General features: G+C 39.6%; 1 protein-coding gene across 1 annotated transcript in view; it reads right to left on the bottom strand.

Annotated features, from left to right (window-relative positions):
• The window catches only part of MYO3B (myosin IIIB), a 307358-nt gene that overhangs the window by 275125 nt on the left and 9627 nt on the right, over window positions 1-22606 (bottom strand). Inside the window, exon 3 of the mRNA XM_067549868.1 lies at window positions 1559-1603. Coding sequence (XP_067405969.1) covers window positions 1559-1575 — 17 coding nt within the window. The 5' untranslated portion in view covers window positions 1576-1603. The remainder of the gene's footprint in view (window positions 1-1558; window positions 1604-22606) is intronic.

Consider the following 22606-nt stretch of genomic DNA (forward strand, 5'->3'; position numbering starts at 1 on the left):
AATGTATACAGTGACAAACACAACAATTCTCCAGCCTGGTTTGAGGCTGTTAGGTGCTACCCAAAATAAATGTTAAATAATAATATTAAAATGTTTGTAATAAAAAACCTTACAAAACTTTACAACCAAATGCTAACTTGCAACATCTCTAAATTGCATAGGAGGCTGTACTTGATGAACTTTCAGGGTCCCTTCTAGTCTTACATTTCTATGATTAGGAAGAGGTTTTTCCTTTTCACTCTTCTGTACTCCCAATATCTCCCTAATATGGAATGGTATAGAAAGAGAAACTTAAAGCTGTGATAAACTTAGTAATAGTACTTCCACTAACCTCACCAGAGGGAGTTTTCATCTATTAGAGCAGTTGTCTCCAGACCATAAGGATTCTGGGAGATCATCCACCAGATGGGGAACATTTCTCAGCAGTTAAGTCTGTTCTAGTGTACAGACTTACACTTGCACTCCCAAATGGCAAGCAAAACAGTCTACACCGGATGTAGAAAAATTAAAATATGGCAATTAACACTCCTGGGATGCGTAGCAGCTTTACACAGAGCTGTGTGTGCTTGTGGATGGGGGGGTATTTCAGGAATGACCAGACTGCCTCAGCAAGTCCACAGTGCTGCACCTAACCCAATTCAGAAGTGTCAAAATGCAAAGCAGGTGTAAACAATGCAACTCTATGGATTGTAGTGGACTTGCACCCCCTTACACTAAGGCCGAATTGGGCTCCAAGCCTGTGATTTTTTAAACAGGAGATAAAAACCTAACATTAAAATATGCCTAGTAAAAGTCCATCTGCCAAAGTGAATAGCCTGGGTGATACAAGAAACTATCCACGGAGTGCAACATCTGCTTGGCCATCTCTGGAGAGTGTTCCCTTTATTCCATAACCATGAAAAATAGACACTCCCTCCAGCAAGAAATTATGCTTATTTTTCTAAAAAATATGATCTAAGAATTATTTTAGGACATTTCTATGGCCAGTGTTATACAGACTAGATGGTTACAATGGTTCCCAAATGAATTCAGACAGAAAAATGAAAGGACAAAAACATATCACTCATGGACAAACACTTTTCACAAAGTGATCACTCAATATCTGACCTCTTGGTCCTTGTCCTCAGAGGAAACCTGCACAACACCTTCAAAAAATGAGCCTGGGGACTTAAATTCATAACTCTGCTAGGTACTAAAAACTATGGATACTGGTTTTATGGCTCATTACAACAATTTGCAACATACCCGACTGTCTGCTAACCACTAATTCCCACTTCATTTTAGCGGCCACCTACAGCATGTGAAACCCTTCTGCTTTATAATCTGTTGCACCTTGTATTTAGCACAGACTCACTGGTTACTTTCTCCAGGCCTGAGGAAGAGCTCTGTGAAGCTCAAAAGCTTGTCCCTTCCACCAACAGAAATTGGTCCAATAAAAGATATTACCTCATCTACCTCTTCTCTCTCTCAATACAAATTAATCAGATCTGGCATGACAGCTAAAAAATTTTCAAATCCTAGTTAAACAGAAGTGTAGACATTTGTTAACTGCACTTACAGAAAACTATCTTCCATTGTGTAGTATCATCACTTAACAGCATATCTGAAATAAAGATAGAAGAAATTGAACTCATTATCAAAGAAGAAAGGAAGATGTAAAGGGGATATGGCATTTGCAGTATCAGGACAATCTGTAATTCAATGCTCACTGTGAGCCACAATTTTCAAAAAGGATTTTGAGAAAACCTATCATGTTATCCCTGAATACTGCATAACATGGAAGCAAATATGACACTTACTCTTACCTACTTTATCTCCCCTTTTGAAAAAAGATAGGATGAATCTGATGCACCTCTTCCAAAAACATAGAGACAATGGGTGCTTTTACTATGCATCTTGTTTTTCCCCAGAAGAGTGCTCTCAAATTAGTGAATCTTTTTGCAAACCAGCATCTTTCATCCTCTAAAAATGCATTATAAAATATAGATTATATAAAAAGAATATTCCAAATGAAGCAGCAAATTCAAATCTTTGCATGCATTAATGTAACAGATGATTTTCAGCCAAAAAATAAATCAGAATAAAAAAGAGTATTCCAATAATCCATTAATCTATTCCAATAATCAATAATCAATAGCATCCAAATTCCAATTTACAAAAAATAGCTATCAATACCAAACACAACAGCTCAAAAATCAGTTGTGAATCTCATCATTGTACTATCATTATTCACAAATCTGATATTGAGATGTAAAAAACTAAAAAATAAATTGTATCTAGACTTTACAAACTGTTCCTGTTTCCAAAGCAGAATAAGGTTACATCCTTGTCTTGTTTAGTGTATCAATTCCCATCCCTCCTACAGCAAGTGAGAGGACATGATATGAGAGACCAACAAACAAAGATAACAGAGCGAGCAACTGCTTGATGGCGTTATTTTTACTGTTGCCCCCACTGAAACTGCAAATATTCTATATAATAGCAACATAGGCTTGTCCACTGCTTTCCAATAGATGGTCATTATCTCATCCTGTGTAAAATGAGCCATCTGGACAGGTTTGCCATAGTCCTGAAATTAGTACAAAGCTAAATGCCAATCTAGTGCTTATGAGAGTCATGGTGTACAGTATTAAACATTTTTGGACTACACAGTAGCTGGTAGTGGGCACAACAACAATTCTAGTGCATACACTTACGCAATGAAATAGAAAAAATTATTATTGTTCCATATGCACAACTCTGCATGCTGTTGGTGTTTGCATAGTATTCTGGCTTTGCTTCTCTCATGACTTGTAATAGAGCAGATGAAAGCTGTTCTTGTGAAGCAGTTGGCTGCATAGCCTTCTAATATCTACTTAAAACAGTAGAACCACCAAAAATATTATATTCAAAATCCAATATTCAGCATTTGCAGTGAATTCATTTTTGTTTTTGTTGTACCTGAGCGGAGCCTAGAGTAAAGGCAACACTCAGGCTCATTCAGAAAAAGTCACCACACTCAGCTATTGCTACATCAGTCCATGACTGCCTATGTTCTGTCTCCTACTGATGTTCTTAGCCAGTCAGCCACTAAACAAGCAGTTGTTGTTAGTGGAACTAATTGAACCTTTGAAAGGCACAAGAAAATCAATAGTCAGAAAAGATCCTTCTGTTAGTCTGACTCCTCCTGGCCTCTCTTGCTGAATGGGGCAAAACAAAGAGAATGTCAATATATAGAAATTAAAGGTTCAAAAGAACTCATCAAAGCACTAATCTGTAACTATTCTCATTTGGTCCCTGACAAGGAAGTCACACAGTTTTGTGCAGAGATTTCTCCTGAGGGTGAGGATCAGTCAAAAAAAGGGACAGAGAAAAAAGGCCTTGATCTTACATTGAAGTGTAGGAAAGGTAGGGAAGAGGAGGAAATAAATGGGGCAGGTCCACTCCTGAACAGCATTGTGAACCAGGGGAGTGAGGTATTAGCAAAACAGACTGAGAGGGACTAGGGATGAAAAAGATTGTTCAAAAGTTAAGCATCAGTGCTATTGGGCCTACAACCACAAAGGGACATATTTTAGCTGGTCACATTGCTTAACTGGGCCACCACTAGGCAAACATGATGGCTAGCAACAGAACTGTTATGTTTCACTTTCCCCAAGAATTTATCCTGAGCCATTGACACTCCAAGTCTCATAGATGGGTGAACAATAGACATCTGAAGATACTAGTCCTGATTGCAATTTACAGGACAAACATCACTTGAGTAACAGAAATTCCTAAAGAAACAAGGTATACGTAGTTCCCAAAATGAGAAAAAGTGAGGTAATTGGTAAATGCATTCTCCCTCTGCACATAGCCATACTATTTATACGCCCACTTACATGCATCCATACCTGCTCTTCTGGTCCACACACAGTCCTCCTTGCATTAGCCCATGAGGTTTCTCTTCCCTCTTCACCCTTCTTACTTACGAAGAGTATATTGTCACCTTCAAGAGGTAAATCCAATAACAGGCCCAGTTCGGGGAGTCAGCAGATGTGTCAAGATGAGTTGTTTGCAGATTACAGTACCAAGAGAAAGATCATGGACAGTAACTTTCTTCTTTCAAGTCTTTTCTGAACCTGATTTCTATGCTTCCTGCTCAGTTCTCTCTTAAGGGCCAGAAAATCCCATGATAGATGCAGTTCCGCAGATAATTACATGCAGCTCAAGCTCAGACCAAAGCAGCAAGACCCACGATAAAATTGTGAGACATAGCAATGCTGGCCTGAGCCCAGACCAACACTCTGGACCTGAATAATGCCAAACCTTAGGAAAACTGAATCTAGCTCCAAACTTCATGGCTGGCCCACATATTTGAATTGAGCTTAATCAAAACCAAGTCCAGATAGAACTGAATTCCAGGGGAAAAAAAGTTCTGAATTCCATGGCTTGAGCCCATCTCTACCACTCAACTTCAAGGGCCAGATTTCAGTCCTAAACTAGGTCAGAGGTGAATTATTTGGTTAGTTTTCTCCCAATATTTACTGTAGATTTAATCCACATCACAAAGTAAGCATACATTTTGCACCATTTTTGGTTTGTAGTAAAGATAAATCTCCAGGATCAGCTAAGCAGAACTGATGAATATCTGGACTGAGGTACACTGACAGAGAAATATGTGGAAAATTACACATTGCTCTCCCTCATGGCATATAATATTACATAAACATTTATTTATAGAAATAGCAAAAGAAAATCCAAATTACTTAAAGGATTTTACCCAAGAAACAGTGTTCACAAGCTTGGACATGCATTGTAAAATTTACATTATTTAAAACCGAAACCAAGAACTACTGATAGCAATGGCAGCATGAAAGTGAGCCCCATTCCTGAATGAAACAATAATTTCCACTGAATGGCAACAGACATAGTGTTAATGAAATCCAAATGCCAGCCAACTCATTCAGCTACTGAGAACTAAAATAAGATAAGAAAAGTATTTGGTTAATCTGTAGCTCTGTTTTAGTGGTTTCCATTTCAAAATCTGACTGTTGCACTTAAAACAGACCCACAAAATAATCATCTATCATGGATAGTTTTCTCCATCAAAATTTTCTTCAGGTGTATGAAAAATATACAACTCAGTGGTAAAATATAGTGTACTGCAGGAAAAAGAAAGTGTATGTACATGTGCTGTCCAGTATTTAAAGAAGATTTGTAGCAGCCAACTGCATGAGTTAGTAAAATACAGCTGGCAACTGACTAACATTTCTTTACTGCAATGAAAACATAACCATATTTTTAACTCCTTCCTCAGAAGCATCAGGGATGGCCATAGTTGGAGATGGAACACTGGACCGGGAGGGCCAGGGCTCAGAAGTGCCACTGAGCATTTTGTCTCTCAGTTGCTTGGCTGGCTGGTTCTTGCTCACATGCTCAGTGTGTAACTGATCTCCATATGTCGGGTTGAGAAGGAATTTTCCCTCAGGTCAGTTTGGCAGTGATCTGGGGAGATTTTCCTTCCTCTGCAGCATGTAGGTATAGGTCACTTGCCCTGATTTTTTTTTATTATTATTTATTTATTTATTTATTTATTTTGGATAGATAGATCATTTAATAATTTCTCTGCCATTGCAGGACCTCAGGCACTGGTGTGCCTCAGTCCTGTCTAATCTCCACCTGTGGTCAAGCATAATCTAGTCTCTTGTGGGCTGTAATACTTCTGTCTAATTTCAGTTGTTGGGTTTAGCATGCAGGTGCTGGGGTGCGTTGGTGGCCTGTGACGTACAGGAGGTGAGACTAGATGATCTGTTGGTCCCTTCAGGCCTTAAACTCTGTGGCTCATAACAGCCATGTTTAATGTCCCTAGTCATGTGCCACATAGGCACTGAAAAAACAAAAACAAATTATGATTAGTTAAAAATGCCTGTAGTGCAACAAAGTAATAGGCTATGTTCCCTAAATACTATGGTGAAATGTTCCTCTCTATATAAAAGATTTTGGAAATGCTGCACTGTAGCCAATATTTTGCAGAAGTTTTGCAAGTCCAGTGTGGCTTATACCTAAGTATTTGAAAATCTGGTTTAACTGTCTGCTAAAGATATAATTTTACAAGCACTGATTGTTTCTGCTCTCTCAGGGAGTCCAGTGTATTCCTGTCAAAGCTCTAAGGATGATGGATTTTCTCATTTCCCTTGCTCCATACTTTAACACATAAGGTTCCACATCACAGTCTCTATTAATATAGCCAAGAGGATTTGGACCAGACTCAATTTGGATCCCATCAAGGATGCTTTTTAATTGACTTCTTGTTAAGAGCTGCAAGAAACTCCCTTCCCTATGCACTTTATCCATTACTTGCACTTTATTGTTATTGGCTACATCAGAAAAAAGAGGACATTTACAACATAATTATGGTGGCTCGTAAATTTTTTGAACATCTTAACCTGACAGTAAAAGCTCTACAAAATCCTAATAGTTCTGAAACAACAGAAGTGGTGAGACCGTAATCTCAGAAAAGGAGGGTCCATATATTGTTGCAATAAAATTCTTCTATAAGCTTGAGTACAAACCAGAAACCTTTTCATAAATAGCCTGGAAAATGCAGACTTGGATAAGGTGCATGTTTCCAGTTCAGACCTGAGCCCAATGAAATTTTTCTTGCAGTTGTTACCATCACTGTTTGTTGCATTGATTACCAAATCTTTGAAAGTTAGCTCTCATTGTAGCACTTGGTACATGAGAGAAGCCTAAAGTTGTGTCATTCCCATTGTCTCAGTGTAGTGTGATGGATCTGCTAAGCAGGGGATTACAGCTCCCATTAGCCCTCTCCCCGCTGCACATCACCTTCCTCCTGGCCAGGTAAGGTGAATGGTCCTGAACCAGGAAATGGCCAGGCTTTGTTGGGAAGCAGCACCTACATGGGGAGCCAGGAGCTGCAGAGAAACTGGAAACAGAAAGGAATCCCCAGGAATTATATGCAGAGCAGTGTGTAGAACAGGTGAAGGTCTATGAGGGACTTACGGGGGAGCCGCCATTACTGAGCAGGGAGCCAGTGCAGAGGGGCCCCAATGAGAGACACTAACTGAGCCTGGCCTGGAAACCTGCAAGCTCCTATCTGCTTGAGTAGAGACTGAATTGGACAGGGCATCCCCAGTACTAGGTCTGAAGAGCCCTGACTCTCAGCTGGACTGCCCTAAGGCCCAAACAAGAACCGTTATTGTTCAGTTTGAACAGTAACTGTTTAAGCCTCTGTACTTAGGGTATTTGCAACTGTGACGGGGCATACCAGCCCCGCTCTGGCCTAGAGAGCGTTAAAGACTCACTGCAGGCTGAAGAAGCCATACCCCTCTGCCCCTGCTGGGCATGCTCCACATGGAAAGGGGATAAAAAAGGCAGCAACCCAGCTCAGTCTAAGTGGACTGCTGACCAGGAAGGATGCATACTGCTGGCTCTTTCCAGGGGTCCACTGCAAAAGCCGACCGCTGAACCAAGCCACACTGGGCCCCGAACAGATCCTAGGCCACCAGACGAACCTTGAGGAGTGACCGAGCTGCCACAAACCACACTGACGGGGGACCCTGGAGGCCCCGGGGATCATGCAACACCACTGACAGGATAGGAAGTAGCCCAGGGGGCTCAAACGTTGTTAGAGGGAGCAAAGCAGGGTGCCAGTTTGTGTGTTTTGGGAGATCCCCGCTGACTCAGTGGCAAGCATCCCTGTCACTGACAAGACCCTGGGCTGGGGCTCAGAGGAGCAGGGAAGGTCTGAGCCCCCCTACCTCAGGCACAGCACCCCCAGAGGCAGTGCCTCACTACCCCAATGGGACATTAAGCCATGCTGCCCTGATTAGAAGGCCGCTTTACTGACTTTGGCTATTAGGCCATGCTGCCCTGATTGGAGGGCTGCTTACTCACTCTGGCCATTAGGCTGTGATGCCCCAACTGGAGGACTATTTTGCTGACTCTGGCCATTAGGCCACACTGCCCTGGAGAAAAGGGCAGTCCCAGTGACTTTGACCGCCTTGCTACCCTGCCCCAAAAGGGAGCCTTGAAGGGTAGATTTGACCCATCGTCTTTTTTCCCACCTTCCCAGTTTAAGTGATCTGACACCCCATGATAGAGCGTACTAGTCCCGTGACAGAAACTTTTCCCTTTCCTGCCAGCCCTAGTAAAATATCCTTTCCCTTAACTGTGTGTCTGAGTGGTTATTTGGACCCACCCGTACTTGCATTAAACAGGATGGATTTTGGTCCATCACAGAATGGGACTTCTCAATGGAATATGTACAAGGGAGTGATGAATCTGGACTCAGAAAGATGTTTAAGCAATTATTTAAGAAAGCCAAACAGATAAAAAGAAATCCAAACTACATTTACAGTGTTCTCCCGTGAAACTTAGAAGAAGTTTTCAAGAAAGTTCAGTATAAATATAATGGTGCTGGATTAATGATGGCAGGTTAGAAACAGTTTGGCTAAAATAAAGTCGCACAAAAATAAATAATTTTCATCATTGCCAAAACTGGAGCATAACTGCGTTTCTCACAAATTTGCAAAAAAAGGAAACGTCAGCTTGATCTTCAATTTGATTTTTTTTTTTTCACAAAGAAGGTCTATTTAGTAGGTGGAAAACTGTTATTTTGCAATGAAAAACTAAATTGTCAACATTTCTGGGCAAAAATTTCTGCTTGAAGTAAATTCATAAATATGTATAATTTTGCCCAGAGTTAGCAGAGAAATCTGTGCTCAGTGGTGCAACTGTTAATATTTTGGCACAAAATAATGAATAAAGGCAAAAAAAAAAAAAAAAAAAAAAAAAAGTAATCTCCTACACATGCATAACTAATGAGGTAAAAACTGGTATACTTACATAGCCTTGAGAGGTCCATCCTCAGTGGTAATGAGCACCTGCATTGAAATCAATGGGATTTTTTGGTGCTCAGTATCACTCAGGATAAAGCCCTTGACAGCTGATGAATGAAGGTAGTGCAATTCATTTTATAGTAAAATTAAGCAGCTCTACATCTAGAGTTTTGATCATTCAACATGTCCAATATTGGATAAAAGTAATAAAATTATTTGTCTGATCAGTTACAGTTAAATGATTGATAAACATTAAATTAAAAAATATTTAAAATAGTTAACCTAACAAAACAATATTAAGCAGATGAAATTTTCCAAGATAAGATCCAGTTGTCAGTCATCTGAAAGCTGGTTAAAATTAACAATTTTTTTAAAAAAAATCCTAATCAATGGCATCTCCAATGCAAAATTATTATTCATCTTAGCCATCTAACTAAAATTCCTGTAAGTGAAATACATTAAAACAATTGCAAATCTCTAATAGCTAATACATTTCAATTTTGCCTCAAGCTGGGAGTTCAGTCCTGAAATGAAGTTTATAATCCCATGAGTCCATTCAGTTATAAACTGCAGGTGGCAAATCAAGTGACTACAAACTATGCTCCCTATGTGAAAATCAATACCCGAGAAGGTTCTCTACACCTCCTTTGACATCAATTTAACAGCACAAACAAAAATGAATGTACTAGCGGTGTAGATGTAGGGATGAAGGGCTATGAAGAGAACAGTGACCCTTAGATCAGAAACAGCCTTTCACCACGTTCTACTTATAAAGCTTGAGACACTGTGTGTACAGGTGGGGAAAAGAAATCAAAGGCAGATGCAGGAGAAAGCTGGAAAGAAAATAACTGCAAACTTACATTAGTGTCCTATTTTCTGAAACCAGCTTATCCTATATTGGATTTTTCTCCCACTAAGAAATATCAAATTTCTTCAGGACTAAGAAATAGTTTCTTCACATGGAACACTCGCATCTGCCAGTGCTGTACATTCTGCATTTTGCTTCCAGTGTCCTGTACTAAACAATACAGCATGCATTAACTTAAGATGCTTGTCAAGGAGGGTACAGATAAATCGGTTCAATCCCTAGCAGCTTCACTTCATTATTACTGAAGATTATTGTGACACTAATTGGTCCTGAGCTTGATCTATTTATTGAGCCTTTTACATGTATGAGCTGTAGAATTAAAGCCACTTAGCCTTTCACAGAGAGTGAGCATCAACTGTTCAATTTTTTGAAGGGATTTTTCCTATTGTTTTGCAATACACCTTCATTTGTGTAATGTAATCAATCACATTTCATCATTCGAGTGCTTGAATATTACTTCTAAAGCAGTTTTATATTAATGAGGATTTTTAATAAAATTGGACATTATCCTTTATCCACAAGAAAAATAATAATAAACTATTAACCGTGATACATACTGTAATCCTTAGTGCTGACAATAGGTCTTGCTCAAGATGAAGTATTTTCATCAGTAAGCTAGTTGTTATGCATTACCACATGTGTGCAGTAGCCTAGCATGACACCAATTTGCATAATTTCTCTTCTCTAACAGGCTTCAAAAATAATAATAGGCATAGTAGATAAAATCTATTAATTTTAAACTTTAGCTGCTATTTTTATGGAGTAACTTATCAAAAGAACCTTGAAAGAATTAAAATGAATAAAGTAGAAATGTATTATTCTGGCTATCAGATGTGGGCCTGTAGCCATCAAAGTTGAATTCAGAAATAAAGACTAAGGCAAGTCAGAAGCAAATTGCTCTGGGTCCTCCCCATGGAAGTGACTGCAATAAGATGAAAGGAGAATGCCATTGTCCCATAATTACCAAGAGCAGCAATGACCCGGAAAATCAGTTAAGGCTTTCACTATATAGATAGATAGATAGATAAATAGTGATGCGTATTGGATACACACGCACAACTGTTATGGTTGAAGTATTAACACCACCTTAATCTACAGAAAGAAAAAATACTGATTTTTTTCCACACTGAACCCAAACAAAATATTCCTGTATGTTAATATTCATCAGAAAGATTAATATATTAGGAAACTTTGATGGTCAATTAGCTTCAGAAAGAAAAGTGAAAATATCTTTACACAATATAATGTAATAAGTGAGGGCCCACCCTTATTAAACATTTGTATATCCCAACTTGTATAGCAAGCAACATGGCTGTACTACAGTATATTCTCTTGGATATTCACCCTGGAAGAAATCTGGCTAAGTGACATCTTCAAAGAGGAATTTAGGCTTAGATGTAATTTACCACAATCTGATATATTGCCATTGTGAAATAACATCGCTCACTATACAATGTACAAGGAAGGTGCTTACACATTTACACATGGACTCAATCTCCACTACTATAAAACAAATTACCAAAAAGCACTCACCTACCCCAATGACAGACGTTGTGTAATAACTAGAGAGACACAAATAACATGTGCTCTTGTACACATACACACCTCACAAAAAAAGCAAAGAAGGAAAACTTTGGGGGCCTGATAGTGCCAGGTATTTAACCTCCTGAGAGGCACTAATCAACATCAATTCTTATTAACTTCAGGGGATTTGAGGGAGCTTAGCATCTTATAGAATTGGGGCCCGAGGGAGAGAATAGGTTAACAACAAAAAATCCTTCACGAATGGAATCTTCAGACAAGTTAACAGAAAATAAACAAGCAAACCATCCTTCTTACTCTAGATTAATTCTTGTGATACTACTCTAGATTAATTCTTGGGTTAGTCCTGCTTTGAGCAGGGGGTTGGACTAGATGACCTCCTGAGGTCCCTTCCAACCCTAATCTTCTATGATTCTATGATACTGCAGGTGCTGTGAAAGAGGGGTCAGGTAATTGGTGCATTCAAACCAAGATGGTGAAATGGAGCACACCTGCATAATAAAGAAAACCCAGTTCAAAGACATAATGGACAAGGAAAGACCCTATAACACCAGGGTATTTTGACATATTTTTCCAGTTCACTTTTCTAAAGCTCTCTCAGTAAACTTTGACTTTAAATAGATCAATCATTATCACTATATCACCCGTCACTCCATTTTCTTTTAGTGCCTTACACTTTTCTTTTGCATATTGGATTCACATCCAACTCCAATCAGTAAAAATGGACTTTCAGAATGAGAAATAAATTACTTTACAAAATTTTAATCTAATATTTCAAAGACACAATCTATAGATGATACTCTGCACTGTGCTGTATTCTAGCACACACTGTTCAACAATAGAGTCATTATTCTCAATAAAAGTATTGGCTGCATATAATTTTAGAGCCCAGATTTCAGTTAAAGCAAGAGGAAAGAGAGAGAGAATACACTATGATGTAAAGTCTTTTTTGGCCTAACTTTAGGAAAGGCTTATTAGACAGATAACATCAAAAGGATGCATTTAAAAGCATGATTGTGGGAATCAGGAGTTGTGGGTTCTGTTCCTGACTATCACCAACTTTCTAACACCAGTGTCACAGAAACTGAAGTCTCTATGTACTTCAGTTTCCTCATCTGTAAAATGGAAATACTACCACCCACTTGCCTCAGAGGTCGGTTGAAAGGTTCCTCCATTGTACGTTTCACTAGCTATACTTCCAGCATTATAGCATAAGACTTACTATACTACCACCAATATGTTTCCAGTATACACACACACTTACATGGGAGAACTTTGAATTTCTCTCATTGTTACATTTCTATAAACTAGAAATTTGATATTACATAGTTTACAACAAAAATATTCTCACCAAAAAGGTACATTTTCAAAAAAAAAAAAAGAAGAAGTCTCAGCAAAGTTTACCCAAAAAGCTCAATCCAGGGTATTTAGCAAAAAAATCCCTAAAATCCTTGTTTAATGTACTGTATTGCCAATTGCTGTATCCAATTTATTTTCCTGTTGTATCAATTCCACAAAGGTAATTTTCTATAATGAATTATTTATATTCTGTTATAATCAGACATCTGAGATAGTCTAAAACATTTATATGGCCACTTAGTTCACTAATAAGTGAGCTAGTTCTAAAAACGTGAAGCTATTTCAGAGACACGTTGAACTAACATTCTGGACGATTTTTTATGTCAGAGGAGCCAACTACTATATGGGTCAAAGCAACCACATAGAGTAAAGAAGAAAGATAGTCTTGTGGTTAAGACATGGGTTTAGGACTGAGTTTTTCCTAAATGCATAGACTGAAAGGCCAGAAGGGACCATTATGATCTCTAGTATAGGCCATAGAACTTCCCCAAAACAATTCCTAGATCTTATTTTTCAGAAAAACATGATTTTAAAAATGTCATTGATGACGAATCATACCAAGACTCTTGGTAAATTATCCCAATGTTTAATTAATCTCATAGTTAAGAATTTACACCTTATTTCCAATCTGAATTTGTCCAGCTTCAATTTCCAGTTATTGGATCATGTTACACCTTTCTCTGCTAGATTGAAGAGCCCATTATTAAATATTTATTTCTCATGTAGATACTAATAGACAGTAATCAAGCCACTCCTTTAATCTTCTCTTTGTCAAGTTAAATAGATTGAGCTCTTCACTATAACTAAGGCATGTTTTCTAATCCTTTAATTATTCTCGTGGCCCTTCTCTGAACCCTCTCCAATTTATCAACATCTTTCTTGAATTGTGGGTACCAGAACTGGACACAGTCTTCCAGCACTGGTCACACCTGTGCCAAATATAGAGATAAAATAACGTCTGTACTCCTACTCAAGATTCCCCTGTTTATGCATCTCAAGATCACATTAGCTCTTTTGGCCACAGCATCATACCGGGAGCTCATGTCCAACTGATTGTCCACCACGACACCCAAATCTTTTTCAGAGTCATTGCTTCCTTTGATAGAGTCCCTCATCCTGTAAGTATGACCTAAAATCTTTATTCCTAGACGTATATATTTACATTTAGCCGTACTAAAATGCACACTGTTTCCTTGCGCCCAGCTTACCAAGCAATCTGAATCACTCTGAATCAGTGACCTGTCTTCTTCATTATTTACCACTCCCCTAATTTTTGTGTCATCTGCAAACTTTATCAATGATGATTTTATGTTTTATTCCAGGTCACTGATAAAAATGTTAAATAGCATAGGGCCGAGAACTGATCTTTGTAGGACCCCATTGGAAGCATACCCACTCAAAGACAATTTCCCATTTACAATTATATTAAAATACCAGCTTTGTGAAGAACTTTGTGTCTGACCTAGGGCACCTCGCAATTTCTCTTTGCCTCAGTTTCCAGTTTGTAAAAAATTGAATAATAATCTGTACTTCACAAAGGTCTCATGAGGATAAATTAATTATTATCTAAAGGCATCCTGCTACCACTGTGGTGGAAGAATGGTATATGTGCCTAGAAAGTGGATTTTAATTATTAATTGATAAATATGGGGACTGTGACTGGCTCTGAAAGATAGGTTGAAGACCAACATGACCCAAGTCATGGTTCAGTAGGGAACAGGGGAATTTTGGAACTTGTTCCTAGGGCTGAAATAAATTAGAAGCACAGCTAGGAATGCTAGGAAGGAGTTCCAAGGCTATTAGAAGCAGCCATCCCGTGAGAACACAGAGAGTTGTCTCAGCTAAGAAAGCTTAGGAAGGAATAGAAGTGGGTCTCTCTATGGTAAAGGGCAGGAGTTATAGACTTGGGGCCTGGTAGAGCCTAAGAGGTATAGAAGGGCCTGCAAGGTTGGTAACAGGAAGGTTTCCTGAAATACCCCATGGAGAGCATAAATAGTACCACTGCAGGAAACTGAAGTGGGAATAAGGAGGGGATGGGATTAGAGGGTCACCTCATCATTTAAGACCCCAGGAAAATGTGAGCTCTCCAATGGGCTTAAGAAACTGCCAAGGGAAATTGCTGTCATACCCCAGAAAAAGGGAGAGGACTGACAGACCTTTGAAGCAGAGCAGGGACTGTAAGTGTATGTCTGCACGGCAATCAAGGGATGTCATTATTGCCCTTATAGACATATATGGTCTAGCTTTAATCTAGCTAGCTCAGTACTGATAGCATTGAAGCTGTGTCAGCATAGAATTCAGTGCAGGCTATCCACCTGAGTAATTACCCAGGATGGGCTTGTACAGCCCACAGTGAAACCCAAATGGCTATGACTTCACTGAGGGCCTGAGCTAGCTAAATTAAAGCTAGCTCAGTTGTGTCTACACAGCCTGCAACCACACACACCCCACTTGCAATGTAGACATAGAGATACTGGGTGAAGGCAAGCGGAATCCATTTCACACCCTTGCATCAACAGAGGAAGACTTCACAAACAGTAAGGTGGAACCAGGGAAGGTTGATACAGACCCTCAGTGGAGAGCCACTGGGCCAGCGATGGAGGGAAGACAGTGAAGAACTGTTTGAAATTGGGAAGGGAGGGCAGTGTTTGTTTGGGATTTTATTTTTTCCTAAAAAGCTGGAGTTTTTGGTTTGGCTGGAACATTAAAGCACCCACCCAAGGAGAGAAACTGAGGCATGGACTCATCTCTGCAATGGTGAAGTAAAGTCCCTGTTGCAGTGTGCTCATTACATATAATTCTGAAGAAGAAATAAAAAATGGGTCCAGGGCATTTTTGCTTGATGACACTATTAAACATCAAGAGGGCCTTGCACTGAACTTGGCTTGTCATCAACAGCTTCAGTCAATATCCTTGATTTAAAGTGGTGGAATGTACCCCTTTTACCTGTCTTCACACCTCTAACAAGTTCTTAATTTTCCTGAAGATGAGAGAAGAATAGTTCCCTAAGGACTGTTTGCTTTTCAGCTAAAATGATGGGATTGGTTCACTCTGCTCAGTGGCAGAAAAGGGTTAGATTATGAGAAACTTCACTTCAAAATACCGCATGACAACCATGCTTCGAAAGAAACATGCTACAGTATCTTTGACAAAAGGTGTCACAGAGAAGAAGGAACTAACTTTCAGCTCCATCTGTTTGAAGGCCATTTGTGATTGCTGAGCTGATGCTAATGTAGCACGTTACAATAGAATTTAGACATTTCAAGATTTAATTGCAAACTTCACCATCACAGCTATGGAGCTGTAGGCTGTTCATCCCCCCTGAGGAGAGAGCCTATTGTGAGTGAGAGGGTTATCTGTGGGACAAAATCTCTGAGAATACTTAGGTTTCCCTCATGGAATTCCTCCTCTATGCATCTCATGGAGGCCTGGCCTGGCCTGGCCTCCACCCACACTACAGGTTGCAGGAGCTACTTCAAATCTGGTGGATCCATAGGAGGCCAGTGCCAGCCTCACAATCTCTGTGCATCTGCAGCATCTTCCCCAACCCAGTCAATGAGCTGCATTGGAGCTATGCAGGAAAATGCATAGTGCCAATGCATGGCTCCAGCAGGGGACTTTTCCAAAAAGATAATACAATCTCAGATTGATAGGGGCCCAGGCTGGATTATCCTTTCCTGTAATATTTCTCAGAGATGGAGGGAGAATGCTCTGTGCCCCTCCTGGTCCTAACATTCTTCCTCTGGTCTGCTAGTTTCTGCCTCCCCCTTTGCACAGACCCGGGACCTGTGCAGTACTCTCTGAGCCATGGGATAGCTACAGTGATTCAGAGATTCCTCCTTCTGTGCATGAAGGGGATGGATCTAATGAACCATTGTCCAGGTCACAGATACCAGAGATGGAAAAGGAAGGGATCTGGAAGTCATCTAATCCGTCTCCCCTGCCAATACAAGATAGTTCTCCACAGTATATTTTCGAGTGCTTTCTCTAGACTCGCTTTAAAAGTCCCAGCTACTGAAATTTCCAATAACGACCTCTGGACTGAACAAAATATTCAGCCATTTCTACTTTATTCAATAGATTTGTACATTATACTTTTTTCCCACAATCTTTTCAGAGTATATGCTCTTCAGACCAGGGAACGTGCTTTCTTTTGTGTTTTTACTGTGACTAGCACATTGCTGGAGCTACTACCGGACAAACAAACAGTCATATTAAAGGCTTTATTCAGGATAATTTGTAATGTGAAATGAAAAGGCATACTACAAAGTACAACAAAAGTGCTCTTGTTTATGGGTGTGCTTGTCACACACACACACACACACACACACACACACACACACACACACACACACACACACACACAAGAGTAGCCCAATATTTCTGTCCTTACGATATTGCTATTTTTAAAATACTGAAAATAACTAAACTAACTAGAATTGCTAACTGCTACTTGTAGTTTCAACCATATCATTTCTGAGAAGCAGGACCTATTTCAGAGGGCTATTATAATTATAAATATATACTTTTTCAAACCAGTGAAAGATGGAAACTTTCTGTGGATTTGTCACTGTGTTCCTGGAGGCAAAACAGGAAGCAGTTTCTGCTCTACCAGCTCTACTGTTGGTCAAGCTAACACAAGTACTATACAAACAGCTCTCTCATAGTCCATATTTTCATCTGCTTATGTAAAGTCTGACATCAATTTAATGTGCTAGTATTTGGGCCTGATATGGGGATTTTGGTGGACAAGAAAGACAGTAACAAATCCTTATTTCTACATACGGTATACAATTCCTATATCCCTCATGTATCATCTATTAATTATATAGCAAGTGAGCATTCTACGAATAAAAAGGATCAATGTTACAAAATACATAACATGTTCATGCTGTCTTTGTTTAACCAATATTCAGTGTTTATTTTCGAAAATAAGATTTAATTCTAAAATTACCTAAAATGTAAAGCAAATCCTGGTTCAGAGACTGTTAAAAAAATTCAACAACCTATCTTTCAGCTTTTGTTCACAGTTAAATTCACAGCTCTGCAGATTCTGTATATCTTATGTACTGAAGAGTATTCTCAACCTGAGCAGGACTACAGAAGAATCCAGATCTTTAGTTTATGGGAGTTCATAAAAGGTACACAGATGCTAAGTCTAAAGTGTAACAAAATATACTTCTGTCCTCTGGTTTTTGGACTGCCCTTCACTATCCCCAATGTGTGTTACTAACTGCAGGTCGAAAAATCAACCTGAAAATCATGAAAAGGTGTACAAACAAAAAAGCACTTGCTCCCTGGTTCTGTTCAATACAACAAAAAGAAGGGGAAGGACTTAGAAACAAAGTAACTAACAAGGCATAACTATCTTTTTGAATGAGCATGGATGAAGGAGATACCAATGCCATGGATAAAGGAGGAGGATGAAGTGTGAGGCAGGGCATGTTATTGTAAAGGATTGCCATCAGAGCTTGCCAATGACAGCAGGGAAAATAAACTAATTCTAGCGGAAGAGCTGAAGATGTGTAACGTGGATTCTTAGAGCACTGGTGATGAGTGTGTGCAAGAGAATCTCTCTCTTAATATCTCTGTCAGGATAGAGCAATTCATTAGGTAACATTTCATTCAAAGCCCCACCATTTTAAGACAATCATTTATTGAGCTCTTGCTGTTTTGTTATATGGTGCTGATTGCTGGTTCATTTTCCAGCAGTTTGTGCAGCTGACTCTACCATCAACTTCCTGACTTTGAAAAACCTCATTTGCAGTGTTCCTGCTGCTTTGCTGCATGATACTGATTACTGTGTGTCATTCCTAGGAGGTTCCCAATCTCAGTGTGTCTTAGATTATACTACCCGTTTCCTGCCTCATATGCTTGTTATCAGAGCCTCCAACACTACTCCCTGAGGTGCTGTTTGGTGCTCTTCCTTCTGAAGTGGTTAATATTCCCTTTTTTGTCATTTTCTCAAGTCATGGTAAAATGCAAACAGGGAAGTTATACAGCAACTTCTCTGCAGTTCCCCACACTGGACTATTCCAAACCACACAGAGCTACTTTTGCGGTCTTTTATTTGTTACATCACTGACTACAGCTCTGCAAATCTCCCTCTCTCCTGTCAGGGACTGTACTTAAAAACAGTGAAATCATTAAGTAAAGGGAGTAGGTGGCACTAGCATGAACTGCCAATCAGCATGTGAATTTGTTTTTGAAATGCTAAAGGCAGCAAGTGCAAGGTGATGGGATGGGATAGGAGGAGAGAGATGGCAGAACTGATGAATCCCCCTTTATTTCCAAAGAACAAAGCTCAGGCTGAGACCATTTTGGAAGTTCTTCAAAGACCGCAGATTTTCTTTAACACCTTTTTTCCTGAGCAGTTTCTGAATCTGTATTTGGCAGATGCAGCCATCCTGTGGACCTTCTTTGTAGGCTCTCTGTGGGGTACGCACTCTCATGCCCCAGCATATGAACATGGAGGTTCTTTGTCATGCCTACCTGCAACCAAAATAAGGTCTAAACAAGTTTCCATTTCTTAATTCTAGGGCCTTCATTTATATCCTTGTGGACCCTAAAACCTCTGCCCCTCTAGGCAGCCACAAAGATCTCTCATCCCCCAGCTTGGAGGGCAAGTGAGCTGCCTGTTTCAAATATATGCCAAATGCCTCTTCCTACAACTGGCCAGTGGGAGTGTTCATTCCGCAATGAATTAACCTCTGTATGGGGAGTGAGTGAAACCAAACACATCCTCTCCGATGTGCAGCTGAGCTTTACCAGGCTACCATCTGAAACATCTTAAGCCACCCTAAACCCTTGCTGCCAAGTTACTGGACCAACTGGTTTCTCTGATTGTAATTACCTGTGTAGGCCATGTTACTATCAAGTCATGGCAATGCCTTCATACTAAAATTGGGAACAGCCCTTCCATTACTTTCCTTACAAGGCCAAATGTGACGGGAAGTCTGAGATACTGAAATCCCAGCCATGGAAACAATTCCTTTTGTGATTTTGTACAAGTCTGCATATTATCATGTCACAGAGTTCGCTACTCACCCCTGGGGCACCTCTTTGTGGCTCATCTGGGGATTAACTCAAGACCAGTCTGACGCCCCCTCCTTCAGTTTCTCGTCCTGTGCTCTCACTCACTCTCTCTCTGGAGTCAGGTTACTCCCTCTTCTTCACTCAGCGCCCTCCTTCTTCATGGCTTGGCCCTCTGTCCAGGTCACTATAGTCCTCCCCTTCTGGAGTAATGAAGTCCCCTGGACGACTGTCTCAGGAAGTCCTCTGATCCACTGCCCACTCTGTGCCACTTCCCCAATGGCTGGTAGGAGAACCTGGTCCTGCCCACTACTCTGGGTTCCAGCCCAGAGACCCTACAATGAGCAGCCAAGGTTTGCACTATCTCAAACCTTGCTGCTGTTTCCCTCGGCTACTTCCTGCTTTGCGTCTATCAGGCTCCTTCTTCACCCTCCTCTGGGTATACCCTTCCCTCAGGGCTTCTGTTCTCTCTCTCCTTTCCCTCTCTAAGCCCAAAGAGTGACTGCAGCCCCCTTCTTACTCACTACTTCCAGGTTTTAGAACAGCTTAGCCTGCCCCTTGCCCAGCTGAACTTCATCATCAATTAAAGGCTTATCAGCCTTGACTCTCCTGCAGGTGCAGCCTGTCACAGGGTTAATTGGCCCCTTTTCTCTACTCAGGCTTTGCGTGGGGCAGGCACCCCATCACATAAAAATCGTTAGGTTAATGCTTACCATGCCCTGTTTATGGAGAAACATAGTCAAACTGCAGAAAAATATTTCATTTTCTTCAATAAAATGGAAGTCTGACTTTAATTAAATTAGTCATACACTTACATGCTGGTATGAACTGGGAACAGGCCTTTGTTGTCATTGGGCCAGAGGCAGTCAATGCTGTATGTCTACAACAATCAGTAGGGTCACTGAATTTTAGTCCATCGCCAGAAGGCGAGTCTTGACCAAGGACACCAGTGCAGTTTCTGTAACATGTGCAGGTTTAAAAGTACACTGACATGGTTTAAGGAAATTGGAGGCATTGCCAGAGCCCCTGCCCCACGACCTTCTTAAACTTTTCCAAAATATGAGATTAGACACAAGAGATTATTTTCTAAGGAGCGCTTATTTAAGGAGCGCTTGCAGTTTGCCTTTCTGAAGGGAGTTGTTGACAGTCTCCTCTATTTAAAAAATGAATACTGTTGGATAGATTCTCAGTTAGTGTAGTTGTCATTGCTCCATTGTGCAGTGATGACAATTTACACCAGCTGAGGCAGATCCTCAGCATCTCCTCCCTGGACCTTTACTTTATGTTGGTAACTGTCCCAATATCTCCTTGCTGGACTTATATTTGGCCCTTACTTTGTCTTTAACAACAATATCTATCTATACTTTTTTTTGTTAAAGAAGAAACCTACTATAGACTTTTCAGTCTAATTCTGATATAGTGTTTCATTGACATATAGCTCTTCGTGTGAACAATGGAAGCCACATCATGTGAATTTTTTAAGCACATTATTCATCTTTCATCACTTTTAATATATTTGTTGCAAAAATGGAAGCCATCCATTTGCATGAGTCCCATGGGTATTATTAAAATAATTGGTAACTTAGTAGATATTTAGCTCAAAAGTTGCAAATTAATTAAAATGTTATTACCTTTTTCTATAAATGTTGTTATAGATTATTTCTTAAACACTTTGTTAAAAGTACAAGTCAGTGGACTTAATTAAGCATGTGCTTTAGATTGAGCACACGTTTAAGTGCCTTTCTGAATCAAGACCATAAATGATTATATTAATCAAGACAACTAGTGGTCGAGACAATTTGTTTCCCTCATCTCCATGTTTTTGAACTTTAGGAAGATATCAAGTTAGTTCTCATTGCATCTGGCTGATTCAGTCACATGAATGATTAATGTGGATGTTTTTGTTAAGATACCACAGTTTTATATGGATTTACTATTCATTCTTTAACTCTTTTTTAATCATAGGAAATTATTTGGATCAGATGCTGAAAATCTGTGTTCATCTCATCTCATGATCTTCCCTTTGTCTTGCAACATAACAGAGCCATTAATGCAATGCTCAATCTGCTACAGTTTCTCACACTGTAAAGGACATTTATGTTAGGTTTATTTCTTCAGAAGAAAATAGATTAGAGAAGGTGTCTGACAGGTCTTTATATCCACTTCATAGGCTGCACGAATAAAGCATAAAGATCATCTATGTAACTATTGACAGAAACAACCAGAAAACAAGTGAAGACAACAAGCTGTGCAGTAAACATGCCCTCTCCTTAAGAATGAAAATGCAATTAATCACGGCTTACCACTCAGCCCTTGAGGAAATTTGAAAAACAAAGTTTGGAAATCTCCAAGGGCATAACAACCAGTGATGCAAAAGAACTACATCCCATCCTATTTCCTCTAATTGACTGCATCCATGAAATTCAGGGACAGCAGGCCAAACTCCTCAGTAATCACACACAGAAAATTTCCCTTTGAAAGAGATATTCACATACAGCTTTCAGCATTGGAAATCTGGGTTCGTTTTTGTTTTTAATTACTGTAACATGGTTAACAACCAAATACTTATTCTTTAGAGGTGAATGGACCTAGATTTATTATAATTCAGAATGAAAGATCAGTAGTGCTATACTACAAATATAAAGTATTTACAAAAATGAACATCATCCTTTTTATACATACATATAGGCACAGAGATGCGAAATGATTTGAAGGTCACACAATGGCTACTGGCAGAGTCAAGAACAGAACTCTCATCTCCTGAGCTCCAGTCATATGCTCTAACAACTGTAATACCATCCATTCCAAAAGCAATTTTATTCCAAATACTGTTATTTGGGGGGGAAATGAACAAAAAGGCTTTGGGAGCATTACAGGATTCAAAGCATCATGATTTATGATATCTAGTTATCTAACCCTTCTTCCTGACATTGTGGAATTGTTCAATATATATTCTATACAACAGCAAATCTTGTGCTAAAAT

Source organism: Emydura macquarii, unplaced genomic scaffold (assembly GCF_026122565.2).
Source record: "Emydura macquarii macquarii isolate MOO-44397 ecotype Brisbane River unplaced genomic scaffold, CSIRO-AGI_Emac_v2 contig_1253, whole genome shotgun sequence".
Taxonomy (NCBI): domain Eukaryota; kingdom Metazoa; phylum Chordata; order Testudines; family Chelidae; genus Emydura; species Emydura macquarii.